The sequence below is a fragment of the Phaseolus vulgaris genome, chromosome 2 (genome assembly GCF_051622355.1).
Source record: "Phaseolus vulgaris cultivar YP4 chromosome 2, ASM5162235v1, whole genome shotgun sequence".
Lineage (NCBI taxonomy): Eukaryota > Viridiplantae > Streptophyta > Magnoliopsida > Fabales > Fabaceae > Phaseolus > Phaseolus vulgaris.
The window spans coordinates 32,277,274-32,295,259 of record NC_143499.1 but is presented as its reverse complement, the minus strand read 5'-3'; the positions used below and the strand labels follow the sequence as shown (position 1 = coordinate 32,295,259).

The 17,986-nt window shown below is 29.0% G+C and overlaps 1 protein-coding gene across 2 annotated transcripts; it reads right to left on the bottom strand.

The window, feature by feature from the left end:
• Positions 1 to 5,672: 5,672 nt before the first annotated feature.
• LOC137811513 (uncharacterized) lies at positions 5,673 to 13,109 on the bottom strand. 2 transcript variants are annotated; one of them, XM_068613298.2, is made up of 5 exons: positions 12,643 to 12,892; positions 12,503 to 12,557; positions 9,715 to 9,938; positions 8,554 to 9,364; positions 5,673 to 8,242 (listed from the first exon to the last, which is right to left on the bottom strand). In XM_068613298.2, the coding sequence occupies exons 3-5, from the start codon at positions 9,934 to 9,936 to the stop codon at positions 6,039 to 6,041; spliced, it is 3,237 nt and encodes a 1,078-aa protein (XP_068469399.1). In that variant the 5' UTR covers positions 9,937 to 9,938; positions 12,503 to 12,557; positions 12,643 to 12,892; the 3' UTR covers positions 5,673 to 6,038. The 2 variants fall into 2 exon arrangements, with proteins under 2 accessions (XP_068469399.1, XP_068469398.1); XM_068613297.2 differs by having other exon boundaries at positions 12,503 to 13,109.
• Between the last annotated feature and the right edge of the window lie 4,877 nt (positions 13,110 to 17,986).

Genomic DNA, 17,986 nt, shown 5'->3' with positions numbered 1-17,986 from the left:
ATTTCTCCTTCTCTTTATCCCTTTTACATTGCATGTTATTAATTAACTACACTAATCTAAGGAGATTCTTTCATAAAAAAACAAGATTTGAAAAACATTTTAAAACAAGAGAATTCTAAATTTCTAAATGTTACTAAAACACAATTCAGCCATTTTTATTGTGTATTCTACATAATACAATCAACATTATTCAAAAAAATTATGTTAATGGGTAGTGTGCACAATTCAAGTGGTGGAGGAGGTTTTCACCCCAATATTGAGATAAACCACACAAAAAAAATTATTAAATAGAAACCAATGTTGTAGATTAAAAATAATTAGTTGTTATATTGACAAAATTAGATACTATTTTATAGACTACAAAATTATTGATTTTTAAATTACTTTCTATTATTGATAATTAGTTTCTAAATTGGTATCTAATTAAATACCAAGGTTTTAGATACCGACTTTAGAATCTAAATAATTGGTAGTTAATTAGATATTAATTTAGAAACTATTTATCAATAATAGAAATTAATTTAGAAATCAATAACTTTTTTTGTCTCTAAAATAGTATCTAATTTAGTCAATTTTGTCTCTAAAATTGGTTTCTAATTAATGATTATCTAGTAGTGATAGTTCAACATTATAATTAGAATCAAAGTGGAAAACATAGGCACGAGGATTGAGGATGGAGATAATTTAAAATTCAAAAATGGAGATTATTTGGATATAAAAATAATTATGAGATCTAGATAAAACTCAACTACTTCAAAAGATATTCATTCTTCATGTTATCAAATAGAAATGGAAAGGGAAATTTTCTTATCCTTTATTCTTCAAATAAGCTTTATAAATATAGTTTATTTTGACTCAAATATTTTTAAGATTATATTAATATGTAACTATGTTTTCTAATTCTAGGTGTATCTTCAAGAACTAATTGAAAATGTTTCAAATGATGATAAATCACAATTTAAGACATTTACTTCGAGTGAATTATGAATTGTTGGTGATGACTTAGATGTCCTTGAATATTAGAGGTCGAATAAGAATAAATCTCCTAAACTTGAAACTATGACTTGTAACACTTTAAGTATTCCAATCATAATAATGACTTGTAAATATGAATGTCCTTATTTATATTTTTAATTGGTTATATATGGTTTAATGAAATTGGACCTTGGTATAATTAAATTAGAATTCATTTTTTTAATAGTTATTTATATAAAATTTAATTATTTAATGTTAGTTACTAATTTGTTTGTGAATTATCATTTATAGAGATAAAATATGTGGATGAGATAGAATTGTTTATAGAGCAAATTAGGACACATATTTAAAGAGGTCAATAATAATTATTTGATATATTTTTAAATGTTACCTATGTCTTATTACATGTTGGGTGTTACTTACCTTTTTGTAGCAAACAAATGTTGTATTTTTAAAAGTGCTTAAGTCGTATTCAAAGTACTTAGATGATGTTTTGTAGTCCTTTAATTAGGGATGTAAATTTCATAATGATATGATTTTTTTTGTATTTTTTTTATGAATCTTTACTCATTTTATTTATTTACGTTAATTGTTGTAGAAGAAATTTGGACAATGATATATCATGATTTTTTTGTATGAACATGTTGTGAGTTACTCTTATAGAAGACAATTACATATAATTTGTTTAGGAAACATCATGTAGTTTTGTTATGGACACATGATATATTGCTAATTAGTCTTAGACAAGACAATAAAATTTTATTTATTTGAATAACTTGTGATTTATTATTATTATTGTATGAACATGTTTTGACCTTTTCTTTTAATTTTTAATTAGGTCAAAATTGACTCGTTGGCCTAAAATAAGACTAGGTTAAGTAAAGTATTATGACTCATTTTGAAATATGTAATCGGTTGGACTGTTAATTTTTTAATCTTGGCTTGTAAGGACAGGCCAAGTCAAGTCATCCATTTTGACAGTCTTGTGGATTTCAAGAGCCATGTTTTTTTTTTGTTTTACCATTCATGTATTTTTATTTAGACTTTGTTATAAATAAAATTACGTCATCATGTATGTTTTATGTCACAATAAATTTGGTGTTATATGTGTAGAAATTATTTTATAATTATGATCTTTTACATTAAGTACATACATGACTTGTGTGTATATGGATGAAAAATAAATTGATACTCGTGAGTAATTTTTGAATTCGTTCGAGATTAATGAAGAATATTTAGAATGATCGAACATAAGTACAAGTATAGATAATATCTGACTTTTTAAATCGGGTACATAGATGAAGATGAATATCTACACATCTTTTTTTTTCTTCATTTTAAATTATTAAAATATTTTTAATTTATTTGATATTTTATTTTAAAATTTATGTAGTTATAATTTTTTCATTATTATTTATCGTTGAAAAGAATAAATCGTGTGTTCTTTTAACATTAATTTTTTTATAATATCATATTTTGTTTATTGTTTTTATAAAATATTTCGACAAACGCATGTATGAAGAGTATATAGGTTTAGGAATGGAATATGAAACACAAATTTCACTCCCATGAGTGTCCTCAAAGATCTTCAATATTTGTTTTAAATTTAGTCTTGAATATATCATTTTGATAGACAAACATTCTCTACAATAATAGAATAAACATATAGATATTTATTGAAGTACTAGGTTAGCTTAATCTATACATATTGTCTGACCTTTAGTGCATGTTTCATTCCTTCTTTTATGTGCCTAATCAGACTTGAGACAAAAAACATAGTTTTGTATCATTCGGCAGAAGAAATACTTGCGTTTTACATTATATATTGTTTTTATAGACATATTGTCTTAAAGGCAAAATATAACTATTTTTTATACTTAATTGTTTTACTCACTAATTAAAATTTGGATAAAATATGTTTTTTGTCCTTGTACTTTCTCGCGAAATTGGTTTTCGTTCCTAGTTTAAACTTTAGATATCTTCGATACTTATAGTAAGAAAACTATTGGAATGGGTCCTTGCTAATTTTTTTTCGTGCCAAACAAAATTACTTTGTGAACTAGGACATTAAAATGTTTCATGTTGACTCATTGTAGACATGAATATTATAATACAATTCATGCTGAAAGTTTGTTTGTTACGCTAAGAGAACACTGGTAAGGACCCATTTGAATAGTTTCTTTACTACAAGTACCCAAGAGATCTAAAATTTAAACTAGGAACAAAAACCAATTTCATATATACTATAGGGACTAAAAGACATATTTAACCCTAACCAATTTTGTAGTATTAAACTTTTGGCTTAATAACATTAAGTCAAATTACTTTTACCTATGATTTTGATTCACTTTTTTCTTATCCATTAATATAAAGACTTACAAAGATTACACAAGTTTCAAATTTATTAATATTATTATATTTTCATTGCTTTAACATTTATTTTAGTTTAAATTCAAATAATTTTTTTATACTAAACTAGTGAGAATATAGGTGTTAACAAATTTTTACAAAAAAATAATAATTTTTTTAAAATTATCATAATAATTATTACATTAAAAATAATTACTAAAATATTAAGTGTAAAATTATAAAAACATATATACTAAAAAATCACTATAAATTTTTTTATTGATTATTGTAGATAGCTTGTTATTTTGATAAAAAAAAACTCTCTTAATTAATAAATACAATTTTTGCAATATTTTTTATTTTTTGCCATCAGTTTTATTTAAAAATTTTTAACAATATATATATATATATATATAATTATCAAACATATTTTATATATATTAACAGAAGCGTAAGCAAAATGAAAAGTTATACATAAATTGAAATTCAATAATTATTAATAAGGTATATTGAGTTTGCAGATAGCTCATAATTAAAAAAAAAACGTGCAATTAATTTCCAAAAATATAAAAAATATCACTTTAAGTAATTTTGAAAAAAAAAAGAGTGTGCATCAATTAAAATACATCCCTCTATTGTTGTTATAAATTTTAATTAGAAAATTAAAATAATCATAGTAAGACAGATACCACTCAACAAAATATTAATCAGTGATAAGTGAGATTTCTATTATCTAATATATTACTTTAAAAAATAAAGAGGCAGTAAATATTAACATTAAAATATGTAATTATGGATATAATAAAATTTCTAAATCTAAAGGAACATTTAAACATTATTCCTTTCATTTATTTTCTCTTTCTCTTTATTTTTTTTCCCCTTTATCTCTATGTACCTTTCTCTTTACAATCATTCAAAATTGTGACATTTTGTTGAAATCAGCAAATTGAAGTTTGAAACTCCACTGGCATGTAGTTTTCTCCCAAATCATCATTTTGTATCTTTACCATTAAACATTGTGTTTGAAATAATTTCTCTCACATGCACCTAGGAGTAAATGATCACATCACCTTTTTTTTTATTTCATGTAAATTTCTCATCAATTGTCATATTTTATCATTACACTAGACATTATGTTTGAAATCATTCATTTTTCTTGCACATTAGTAAACAGTCACTTCACTTTTTATTTTTTATTTCTAATTTATTATCCCAATTACTTTTTATTTTTTATTTCTAATTTATGATCCCAATTACTTTTTAATTTTTATTCCAAATTTATTCTCCCAGTTACTTTCGGATGAGTTATGGGAAAAAGACAAAATTAAGGCAAGTTGAAGATATGAAATTAACACTCAAGTAGTATTTTTCATCTCATTATTCTCATTACCATTTATTTATTAGATCTTTTTTTATTTATAGATTATAACTTCTTTTGTTTATATTTGTTTAATTGTTGAAAATGTTACCTAAGAAACAACTTTTTTGCCATTTTAAATAAAAATGAAAAAATGCATAATTTAAAATGAAAGAGAAAAAAATTGCAAATGAAATAGATATCGAGGGGGAATTTATTTAAAAAAATGTTGACTCATTTTATTTTTTATATATTATGAATCAAATAATTGAGTAAAAGAATATTTTAGCAATATGATATATATGAAAATATTTTTGAGATTTTTATTTAGTATCCAAAAACTTAAATAATTAATTGAAAAGAGTTAAATTTACGGTTCAAACTTATAGCTTGTTGTTTCCCTAATGTATACTTATAAAATAATACTAACTATTTCTATTATTGTTAAATATAAAAGAAGTTTTCCAAAATTAAAATTATTAAAATATTTGACATCGACTATCACAATACAGATTTAATAATCTTGTTCTAATTTATATTGAAAATAATTTTAAAAAAATATTATGAAAGAATTATTGATAATTTTACAATTAAAAAATACAAGGAAAACAATATTTAAATAATTAGAAGTACAGCATTAGCTCAGGGCAGAAAAGATCTCACCCTGAGGATGGATGCATGGTTTATGATATAAACTCAAATTAACAGTTGACATAAAAATATTCCAAAAACATAAAATACATATAAAAAAGGTGTATCTACATTAAAATTACATCTATGGAATTTATTTATTTTTCTGTTGAAAAAGAAAAGAATCCACATGGTAGGGGGATTGCAATTTAACAGGAAAGTTATATATATTGAACATCTATGCATCCTTTATAACTACAAAACTGGAAAATCTTTGATTACACTAATGAAAATCTGTGATTGAGGAGAAGAATGTTACCATAAATATCCACAACAAAGTAACAAATCTATGACCCTGTCATAAGCTAAAAGTGGTATTTGATTGGAGATGGAATTCGTTTAAGCATGCAGCTTAATGTGCAGTATAACCCAAAAATCAGTAGTAAAAATCCAAGACAATGAGAGTGCACAAGCTGTATATATCTCCTCCCAACAGTTCTTAAAAGAGACAACCAAGAAGAAATCATGCCACGTTATTTAAGTTGGTATCGACCAAAGACTGACTGAAAATCAAACATATACCCAAATTCGGGTTTGAAGAAATTTACAAGAGAATTCCCTTTCCCATGCTTCAGATTAACATTGTGTTCCAACAATATTGCAATGGACCTGCTCTGTGCTTACCCTCTATAAATTCTCATCTATAAATTTAAGCCTCTACCAGTGATCAGATTAACCGGATGGACGGAGGATTACCGGCCGGAAACCTTTGTCTGCGGGGCCTTCTGGTTGTCTTGCCCCAACCTGTTAGGCTTCTATCCTCCAATCCCACTTCAATGTTATTAAGCTGCTCAATAAGTGGGGTGCTCGTTTCAATGGCTGCCACAAGAGGAGGGGGAGACGGGCTTACCTGTGGCTGTGACCGCCGCCTACCCCTACCACATCCATTCCTAGATGAGCTTCTCCTGTTTAATCCTGAATGCCATGCATGGCCTGTTGCTCTCATGAGCCCTCCAAACGTTTGAAGATCTTCCGTTACTTCGTGCCTTGATAAAGACGCAAGGCCTGGAAGGATGTCCCTTTGGAAGTCTCTTCGCTGCCTCCCTCTCCTAGCAGGCCCCTTTCGTGTCCTAGTAGGTAAAGAGGTTGTTCCAGTTTCTTCCACTTTAAAGTTTTCCGGAACAAGGGGCTCGGGCATGTATTCTTCTTCTTTGGTCTCTGTCAGTTTCAATGTCATTGATTCAAAGTAATCCATGCCATCTGAGGAACATTCCTCATTATCCTCACCATCTTTTCCCCTTCGATTATCAATCTTCTTCTGCAAATCATCCACACATGAGGAAACTATATCCACAAACCAACTTAGAGGGTCCACTACCGGGCTTTCTGATGGACTGCTGATCACATCATCCACTTGCTGAGAGCAAGAAGATGACAAGACAACAATTGCCTCTGCTGCATACCTCATAAGTTCATCCTGCAGCTTTTCAACTGTGCCCTGTGGTGATACTGATGGAGTTTCAAGCTTATTTTCTTCAGGAATGGCATTGTCCTCTGTCTCAGGAATGGCAGGGGCTTCAAGATCTATTTCTACCTTAGTTTCTAAGCTGGTTGCTGGAATATTTGTCAGAAATGCTTCATCCTCCTCATCCATACTCAAGTTCAAATCAATCTGATTTCTAGAGTTGGCTTTTGTAGTAGATGATCTAGTCTCACAAACAATAACTTCAGTGACAGCTTGTTCGTCAAACTCAGGAACAGAAGCATCACAAGGCAAGTTAATATCAAGAATATGTTTTCTCTGATTATTTTCCACTAATTCTACGTCAGATGAAATAGGAACCAACACAGATGGAAAGGTGAATGAAGATGACTCCTTAGAAGAAATATGAGGAATGCCAAATATGGGAACACCAAGAATTTTCCTTTTACTACTAGAGCCCTCATTAACTACTGTCCTTTTTGGCTCAATATCATTTGGACACAAACCTGGAGTTACATTGTGCATAAATTTTCCGTTAGACCCCTTTCCAAATTCATCTTTGTTAGATAAATTAGCAACTTGGAAAACACTTAAACCTCCGGCATTTAAGCTTCTACCAGCATTTTGTGCCTCATTCTTAGATGCTGTCTTGGCTCTAAGCCAAGGCAACACTGCAAGCTGCTCCTCTTGCTCTTGTTCTCCATCCATGAATCCAAGACCTGACTGGGAAAGCAAGTTGTTGGAAGAACCATTTGAAAGCATCTCATTCAAGTTAATATTTTTTGCAGACTTCATGTCATTGCAAGTTGAGCTCTTGCAACAGTTTGCTGAACCATTGTTGAAATGTTCAGGAAATTTCTTGCAATCACTATCCTGGTTGAGATAACTAATTGAAGAGATGTTGACTGAAAGCTCCTTGGTCCCAGATGATGTCCTGGTGTAAAATCCATTTTTCCCATATGCTTCATGTTGAAATCTGGTATTAAGCTTTGAATTGATATTTAGAGGAGGCCAACTATCTCCCAACATCCCGTTACTCTGATGTGACTGGGAACTTCTACTCAAGGCAACGGATGCATTTAGACATGGAGAGGGAGGTGTCTGTACTGATATCAACTTCTGGTTTAGGCTAGTAGCCATATCCCAAGATGATTGAGACCAAGACCTAGCTAAATCTGAGGAAGGAGAGATTGCAAAGAGACCATGCCTATGTGATGATGCAACAGACTCTGAAAGTTTATTAGCAGAGCATTCACGATTTCTTTCAATGATATCTGAACCACTAGCTTTCTTTTCCCTCAACAAATCCGTCATGCTTCGATTAGGTAGACAATCAATTGTAGGTTCCTGAACTTTACTGTGTTCATCTTGCATTGTTTGGGAAGATAAAAGTGATTGCTCTTGTTTGAGGACTTGAGGAATGGGTTTCAGATTGCTTTTAGCTTGCCCTGCCATCATCAAAAACAATTTGATGATTTATCATATAACACATCAATATTAGTACTGGTTTATCGCCACATGAAAAAAAAAATAGATATAAAAATACAATGTTTTTCAAAACAACTTTCAAAATTCTAATTGGACCAAAAATACCCATGCAATTCACTATTATTAAAATAATATAGTTTACCAGCTTATTTTAACAAAATCACCGGAGACACATGCTAATATAGCTAACATGTGTCTTTGAAATGTATCAGATAGGAGAGACAGGTTCAAAATGTAAATTTGAATCAAGCAGCTGAATAAGAAATCTAACCTGACTCTATTGAAGAAATCCACATTTTCCCATTCCTGTCATTATCCAAATATCCATTATTTTGAGCCCAGCTGTCAGTTCCATGATGTGAGTTCGGTAAATTTTCCTTAGACAAACCAAAGAACCTTGACTTCTGTTTAGCAGATAGATCAGAGTATTCAGTTGCCCCTTGACAGGGATTACGGTTTTTGGGAGAAACATATGCAATGTCATTTGTTTCTTCCTGTTGAACAGGTTCATTTAAGTCTGCCAGACCATTTACGCTTCTTAAAGACCGCTCGGGTCTTAAAGTGTTGTCTTCCTGGCCACCATTGCCATAAAAGAGGTTCATATCACCTCCCTTTTCAGGCTTATAATTTCTATCAGAAAGATATTTTGTTGCCCCACTAATCTTTTCATCACCAGGCTGTTCATTTTCCTCAGTATCAATGTACTCATCAGCAGGGAGATGAAGGTCAAACATTTTTCTCCTTACCTTTGAGGGTCTGAACCCCAGTATCTCAACTTCTTTCGAGCTACTCCCATTTGGGGATGGGAACAGACCAGCTTGCCTACTGATTACTCTATTATAACTCAAAGGAGAATGAATGCCCTCAACACCTGAAATAGATGGTCTAGCACAAGTAGAACTTCCAACAAATGGAAATCCAGGAATCTGCCATTTCTTACCATCTTCAGATGTTATGTGGGAAGCCAAGGGACCAGTGGAAAATGATGTCTCAACAGATATCTTGTTTCTGTGTAAATCATTCATTTTAACCTCATCCATCAGATCCCTTTGTATTCTGTATAAGCGGTGAAGTTCAAAGACCTGATTAAATACATAATATAAATAAATCAAAAGGTTCACTAATAATAGGGTTCATAAATAAATTAAGCTGAAAAATGCCACCACTTGATAGAAAAACCTATATCTAAAATTGATTAAAGTCAAGTTTGCAAACTAGTGTTGATAGCATAGATAAAAAACTATCCACTGCAAAAATTGAAAAAGGGGACATTTTAAGTAGAAAAAACTCTGGAGAAGCACAGCAAATCAAAATTCACAATCCAAAAAGCCTCTCTCACTTTTATATTTTATTGGACCAATCAAACTTAACCTCCTCACTGATATTATTTAAGCTAAAGGTCAACAGGTAAAAAGAACTACATTCTTCATACCTGATTCTTAAATATGGCCTCGTGCTCAAGCATTGTTTGCTTCACAACATCCTTATCATGTACTGAACATGCATCCGCAGCAGCACTTGGCAAATAATTATGATAATGCCCATTTGCCAGTGTTTTATCTCCATAATATAGGGGCCAGCCACAACTACTGGATTCCTCATTAAGATCTCTCATTGAGTAATATCCTGGCAGACTCTGAACTTTGGTTCCCATCCCTGAAAATTGAGTAATTATATTTAAAAGAGTTTTCTACCATGAATTAACTGGTACACAGACTCCAGTTCAACCCAAGATCTTACAATCCATACAATATCTTATTTTATTTTGGACTCATTAAGAAGGTATGCACTTTGGTTAACATTCTGTATGTTGCATAATGTCAAATACCGCAAATAGTAAAACACAATCCGTGCAAGCAGCCAAATAATTGCATGACTCAAATCCAGATTTAATGACATGACATATACACAGTGATAGAAAAGATACTTGCTTATCAAGCCTATATAGTTTTCTTCTTCTTAATGTATCCATTAAATTTAACTGAATGATTAAGAAAACTTCTCAGTATAGAAAGAAGCAGTATTGATTAATAAGATTTTCATTTCTTTTAAAGTACATTGATCTGAGTACAATAAATGAAATTAAATCTTCAATTTCAGTACAGAATCTACACAACATTAGTTTGGTTAAAGAGTATTTAAGTAAAATAGTAAACCTATTTTTCTGCAAGGAGATTAACTTTTAGCTGTCTATTTTATCTGGAGAAGAAAAAAAGTTAAATAGATTAGTAATGAATCAAAGCCAAGAAGCAAACACTTTCAAAGCCATGCAACTTTTGGTAGCTAGCTTGCACATGAAAAGTCTATCATTATAATGCCATTAAAACTTTAGTAGATAAGTATGGTACACTTTCTACTCATCTTATTGTTAAGTAATAACTATTATTTTTCAAAATAAAAATAAAAAATGTTCAATGAAGAATCAAAATTGTCATCAGTGTTTTCCATCTTAATTCAAGCTATGTGATGTTGAAGTTTTAGATGACCACATAGTGTTATAACACCCAATTCATATGTGCAATAACATTTACAGTCATTAAATGCATGTACATTCCTTGCACCCAGGTTATGTGGCGTTACAACAAGAATCTAATTACCACTCCTTTAAATTCCATAAATTAGCTTTTATCTTGAAAGAAAATGTGGATTGCCTCAATAAGTTCAGGAAAGCAACATGGATTTAACTAGTTAGAAACAAGAACTTCCATGCTATATTTCCAAACCAGACAGTAATGGTACCTGCTGCTAGATTAAGCCAAGTTCACCACCCAGACAAGTTGTCAACTTAGTTTAATAGATTGGCCAAGGTGAAAACACTTATTTAACCAGAAAAAAAGTGAAATTATGCACTGATATGGGTTGAGCTGGAAAGTATGTGAACAAATCCATTGTGTTGGACACAATACATGAAGAAGGCACAAGCTACATCATCAAGCTTTGTGAATCTTAAACCAGAAGACACTTTATAGCATGTTAAAAAATCTTTTGTGGCTTAAAAAAATTGTTCACAAAGTAACTCACACCAACTATTGTATAGGTTAACTTTCAATTGCGTCAACTGCTACTTAAATTCACAACTTGTGTTCAGGAGATCAGCAGAATACTGCATAACAAATGTGGCTTTTGAAGTGTTAGAGATGTACAATGCATTCTTAAAAGTCACTAATTGCACACATTTATCAATGGTGAACTACAAGGGCAATCTGACACACATTTGAGGCTTCAATAAATTGTCAGTTCGACACTCGCATTCCATCTCACATTTGCTGGGTTGAGGACAAGTCACTGCACCGGCCAAAAGGGCCTCATGATATGCCAACTCAGAATATTTCACTTTCAAGACATCAAATATTCAAATTCAAATATTGAACAAATTACCCTTCAATATTTTGGTAGAAGGCCAGAGATTTGAAACCCACTTTTCACACACAACAATGGCAACCACATTTGAGATAATGATGAACAGAGGATACAAATTCACAATTTAACCATCAGGGCAGTACAAACACTACCCAAAGGACAGAATACAAGTTCACAATTTTACCCTTTCAAATGTATTAAAACCCTCTCAGTCTACACCAACAATCCTAAGACTGAAGAATTCCCAAAATTTCAGTGAAATACTTTATCCCGTCTGAACTCCGATAGGTACACAGATGCTCATCACTGTGATAAAAAAAAATACCCATGGAGAAGGTATCTCTAAACTAAGCATCACAAATTCATCCTTGATACTAGGGAACTTATGTCCTTCACTTCAATTTTGAGTCAATGGGAAGAAGGACAAATAAAAGTAACAAAATGTCTTAATTCTATCCATAATGAAATATGTAGGTTGTCTTTCAAGTAAATTGAAGATTTTCTATCATTAATTTATAGACAGAAAGACTAGAAACACTGAGAATTATAAGAGGGAGAGAAGCTAGACGGATGACTAATTTGAATTGAACAGATCTTATGCAACAATTTCGTACACAAGAATTTATTAAACCAAAACCAAACATCAAAATATTACAGCCCCACATACAAAGTAAACAGATAAAAGAAAGAATAAAGAAGAAAACTCTCCCAATTAAACTGTTCCCCGGGAGACAATAGGAATCTAGAATTTCATTTTCATGCTACTCAAACCACTAGTTTTGAAATAATAAACCAAATTCAGCTAACCATGAATTTACAAAAAAAAAATATGCACAATTGAGGAAATATAGTAAAATTACCTCAGACCCACATCCTCTCATCACATGCTTCTAAGAATCCACCATGGATTCCACCCTTCAACATCAGAGAAGAAGAAAAAAAATTCAGTGTTTGACTCCCACCGGAACAGGAAGCAAAAGAACAAGTTGCTAAAACCAACAATTGTAGGAGAAACAGCAAAGTGGGTGTTGCTGCAACAACATTGAAGAAGTTTAGATCGTGGATTTCGATCTGCTGGGCCACTCCTGTTCCTCTTTATCTATCGCATAAAGGCAAGAACAATATAGCTCTAATTTTCCCTTTTTAGAGAGAGAAAGAGGAAGAAAAAAAATAAAAAGAAGGATTGGAGAGGAGAGAGATCCCAGATAAGAAATCTTCACACAAACAAACGACCTTCTAAGAACAGTGACATGAAATTTGTCAACATCCGGTCTCTTTTTATTCTCTGCTTTTTCTTCACTTCTCTCTCTTTTCCATTTTTATAAAAAAATAAATATTAATAATATTTATTTCGGTCTTTTTGAGGATATCAAAACAAATGCTCATTTCTAGATTCTCTCCACCCTCCTTGCTTTTTGGTACAGATGCATCAAATCAAACATTATTAAACATAACCGAAAATGCCATTACACAACTTTTATCTAACAATAATGATTTATAATACTTAATAATACAGACACTACAATTTATTATTTGATTAAGTGTTATTGTTATTATTTTCTTAGTTACATACAGTAAACAAATATTAACATTAACAAGAAATGTAATGGATAATAAAATCTAAATTTAAAATTACAGAAGCATGAAAATGTCTGCATAACTCCAACAGCAACTGGCACAACAAACTTGACTAATATTCAATATTTTCTAGGCTAGTTGTTAGGACTCTATAATGACTTATTAATCAACGTAATCATGTTTATTTACTCAGAAACTGTCATTCTAAGCCGTGTTTATTATAGGAAACAAGTGGGACCCAGAAAACTAAGGAAGAAAAGATTGGGTGTTTTTTTGAAAGGGTTGTTGTATTGCTGCTTAATACAAATGCCCATTGGGGTCTTAATATTTACGAGAATGGGATTTTTTAGGTTTTTTTTCTCTCTCTCTCTCTTGATACTTTGTGTTGTGTGTGGTATTTGTTTTGGCTTTGGAGCATTTCTTTGTTGATTGGTGGAAGAATCCTTTGGTTCAGTCTCTTGTTCTTGTTCTGAATACTGTATCTCTTTATAGAAAAGAAAGAAATAGATGGTTCCCTTATTGTAGTGTAACCATCTTCATAGACATGTGGCTGCTTTAACAGTGAGCCATCTCCATCATGCAAAAAATTACAACCCTAGTTGCTATGCTCAATTATAATTTACTAGTACTATGTTGATTTTAGTGATAAGAAGAAATGTTAATTGGATCATACTTGAATCATCAGTTTCTGGGGAAGTGAAAGGAAAACAGAATTTATTACATTCACATTTATGTCCAAACTCTGTCTTCAAATTCATTGCCTTTGGGTGGGATAGATAGATCTTGTATAAATGTATACTTCATGATTAATATCTATTTTTGTTTTATAATATTCATCCACTCAATTTACCTGCAAGGTCAAACTATTTTTTTTAGTGTAATTATTCTATTTAAATAGGTTTTTTAAATTATTTAATTTAAAAAGTATTTTATGGTATTAATAAGATAATATTACTATTAAAAGTAAAAGAAGAGTCTAATGAGAGATGAAACACATAATCAATTCAGTTTTTAATATAATTATGTTGTTTACAAAATAATTATATATATATATGTATATATATATATATTAAATATCTAGTTTATTTGTGAAATAGTTTGAAAAAATTATATTGATTATTTTTTAGAAAACATCCACTTTTTTCAAAAGAAATCTATTTTTACTTTTCTTCCTCTCTCCATTCTTCTTTATCTACCACCATTTCAAGTTTGAGTTGCATAAAATCCTTAAATTTGACACATTTTTATTTATTGTGATTTAATGTAATTATATTTTTAAGATTTATGCGTTAAAATTGACAGCATTTTATTTATTATGTTTTGATGTAGTTATACCTTTTAAGATTTATGGCAACATTTTATTTATTATGATTTAGTATAATTAATTTTTTAAGATTTGAAGTTGAGATTATCCACTTTTTTTTTTAATGTTAAAAAATTATTTAAGGTATTTTATCTGAATTAAATTATATAATGGGGGAATTAAAATTATAACAGCTTCAAATTGTTTTTTTATTAACTCTCCTAATTTTTTTTTACAAATTTAATAGATGTTATGTATTCAAACATCAATTTTAATTTGAGTAGAATTTATAGAGAATTTCAAGTTGAATGATTTCAGTACTATCTAAATCTCATCTTTAATACAAATATTTTTTAACTAGATTTTATTTATTTTTCTGTTGAGTTAAGTTATTTTAAGAAAAAATAAATATTATAAAATTAAGAAGTTATGTTAATGAAAAATCATAATTAAATCTTTACTATATTTAACTTTTTAAAATAAAAATATGGGAAAAAAACTTAAAATTTTTATTCTATACAAATTATTTGATATGAGAAAAAAAAAGTTTATCTACAAGTTAAAATTAGTTTATATATAAATAACATGTAAAAATTCTTCTCTAATTTTTTTTTTAATTTGTGCATAAATAATTGTAACTTATAAAACAAACAAATTTATTTATTTTCTTACTTCTCTAAGAATTTATGGAAAAAAATCTGAACATACTCTTAAATTAAAATAATGACTTTATTTTAAAACAAACATCTTAAATTAAATAACATGACAATTTTATACAAATTTACACATCATTTCACATAAACTATTTTCTACAGAAAAAAAGATGTCATCCATTTCCTAATTAATGTAAAATTAACACAGGTTTAATTTGAATAAAAAATATTTTATTTTTAATTACACATTTTTGCCTTACATTAATTTTTCTTTATAATAAACCATAAAAACAACTTTTTGTACAAACTTTTAAAATGCTAAATGCAAGTAACAGTTTACAGTCAACACTGATAGAGTATAAAATAGAAAACATCTCTGAAATCAAACTATTATCAATTACTTTTTAAAAATAAATAAAAAAATGATATTTTAACAAACTGAACCAGAATTATAATTCTACTTTTATGGAAAAAATAAAGAGTTGGTAAGTAATGAATGAATGCATGTGAAAATAATTCGCTTTCAATGGGGACCGATTTACCAGGGCGACCAAGGTTCCAGCTACTTTTTTTTTAATATATTATTTTTATATAAATATAAATTTTAATTTGACAATATATTGCTATAAGTATATGCACTGAAATTTATTTATTTATTTATTATTGATATATTTTCTGTATATACAATTAATTTCTTGAATGATATCATTTAATTTTTAGGTGATTCTGATATTACAACTCAACATTATGAATTATGAATATCGAAGATAGACAACATGTGATCCTTGTGTCAGAGTGGTATTTGTTTTGTACAACAGAAGCAGGAGCAGTTAGAGTACCTTCTTTACTCATGGTTTATTTAACAAGCAAAAAGCATGCATACACCCACACTAAACACACGTACATCTGACAACTCATCATATACTTCAGATATCAACACACAGGTTTATGTAAGATTCTCGAAACTATACATTAATATTATTCTTACGTTAAACAAATACTCTTAAGTAACACAACACAATTATAATATTTATTTATTGTAATAAAAATTATAGAAATTAAATTAAATTAATTTAATAATTCATTATGTCTAATTAATTATTAAAATAATTAAAAAAACTGTCAAAAAACTCTTTTAATTTATAAAATAAGTTATTCTAAATAAAAAAAGCAAGTAAAACTTCGACTAATACATAAAACATTTAATTTATGCTACAACTTTTTTAATAAAGTACCTGAAATAATATGGAAAAAGTACCTTCCTTAAGAAGAGTGAAACTTCTTTGACTTCTTAATAAGAAAAGATTTATCTTGTTTTATAAAGACATGGACCATCTTTGAAGGAAATTGATCCTTTCTTAATTCTTCATTTCATAATTTTTTATTTTTTATCTTTAAAATATTAATTTATTTTATATAGAATTTTATTTTACTGTAATTTATTATTATTACTACATGATTATTAATATATTATTGGTTCAAATAAGAACAGTTTAAACCTTTTAAGTATAATTTAAAAGAAATGTTTAGGAATTGAGGCTTTCTCAGCATGTAAAAATACAATAACAATAAAAAACATAATAAAGGTTAATTATTAAGAATTAAAAATTAATATATATATATATATTAATATATATATTTATATATCTTATTCATTCATATCAAATATCAATTTATCTAACTCATTTCAAATTACTATTAGTCTAAAAACTTTAGTTTAAATGAACATAAAATAATATATAAACATATTTCAAAATTATATATACAAATCATATATCTCTAATATAACATAATATCTTAAAATTTAATTCTAAAAAATATCATAATATGTATAAAATTCAGATAATCATAATATTAATATCAAACAATTTAATACAATTTAATATGGATAAAATAAAATAAATCACATAGTATAATTAAATTAAATTCTAAGAGTTCATATTCTCATTAGTCTTATGTGCATTTTAATATAAAATTATAATGCTAAAAATAAAGTTAATACAATAAAAAAAACTGTGGTAAAATACTTGGATGATTTGGTTGAGATTAGTTCTAAAGATTTAACAAACTTCCATTTGTACGACATGATTAGCATAATCATGGCATAATCATGGCACGGGATACTTTTTTAACGTTGAGATTAATTCGATGACTCACCCTAATCTATACCCAATATTGGAGGCTCACTACGATCCTGTAATACACATTTATTAGCATTTATCACACACAACCACCAATGAGCGAAACTCTAATTAGAGTGTCAGAGTGTCTCTTCCAAGTACCCCTGAGTTCCAACTTTAGACTAAGACCACACAGACACGTCCACTAACACCCACAGAGCCGAAGAACAATCTTGATTAGTTGGACGAGACCTTCCCGATCCAAGCGAGAACAATTGACACTCATCGTGGAACCGAGAAGGACAAGGAGATTCATGGTAACTATTAAAACTAATGGATAACAAACAATGGAGAACGATCACATGACATTGTTGTTAGCACCAGTGATAACAATGTTCTCAAACATTTCAGAAGAGTAAAAAAAACTCCAAAGTTTCTAATTATTATCATCAAATCAATAGTTCTACTTCTATTGAAAGTTTTTCTTCACAAGGTAAAGTTGTTTTTCCTAAAGCATATGCATTATCTTATAATTCTTTATCTGACAAACATTTATGTTATATTTTGGCTATATCCTCTCAAAATAACCTCAAACCTATGAGCAACCTCATTAATATCTTGAATGGATTACAACCATGAAAAAGAAAATTGAAGCTCTATTGGCCAACAAGACTTGGTACTTAACTAATT

What these genes read in the sequence shown, in the direction of transcription:
- LOC137811513 (XM_068613297.2), bottom strand. Translation starts at nt 9,936, where the DNA reads ATGGGAACCAAAGTTCAGAGTCTGCCAGGATATTACTCAATGAGAGAT. An exon ending in AGGCCATATTTAAGAATCAG is followed by an intron (nt 9,365 to 9,714) that starts GTATGAAGAATG and finishes GTATTTAATCAG; the next exon opens with GTCTTTGAACTTCACCGCTT. An exon ending in GATTTCTTCAATAGAGTCAG is followed by an intron (nt 8,243 to 8,553) that starts GTTAGATTTCTT and finishes TGATGATGGCAG; the next exon opens with GGCAAGCTAAAAGCAATCTG.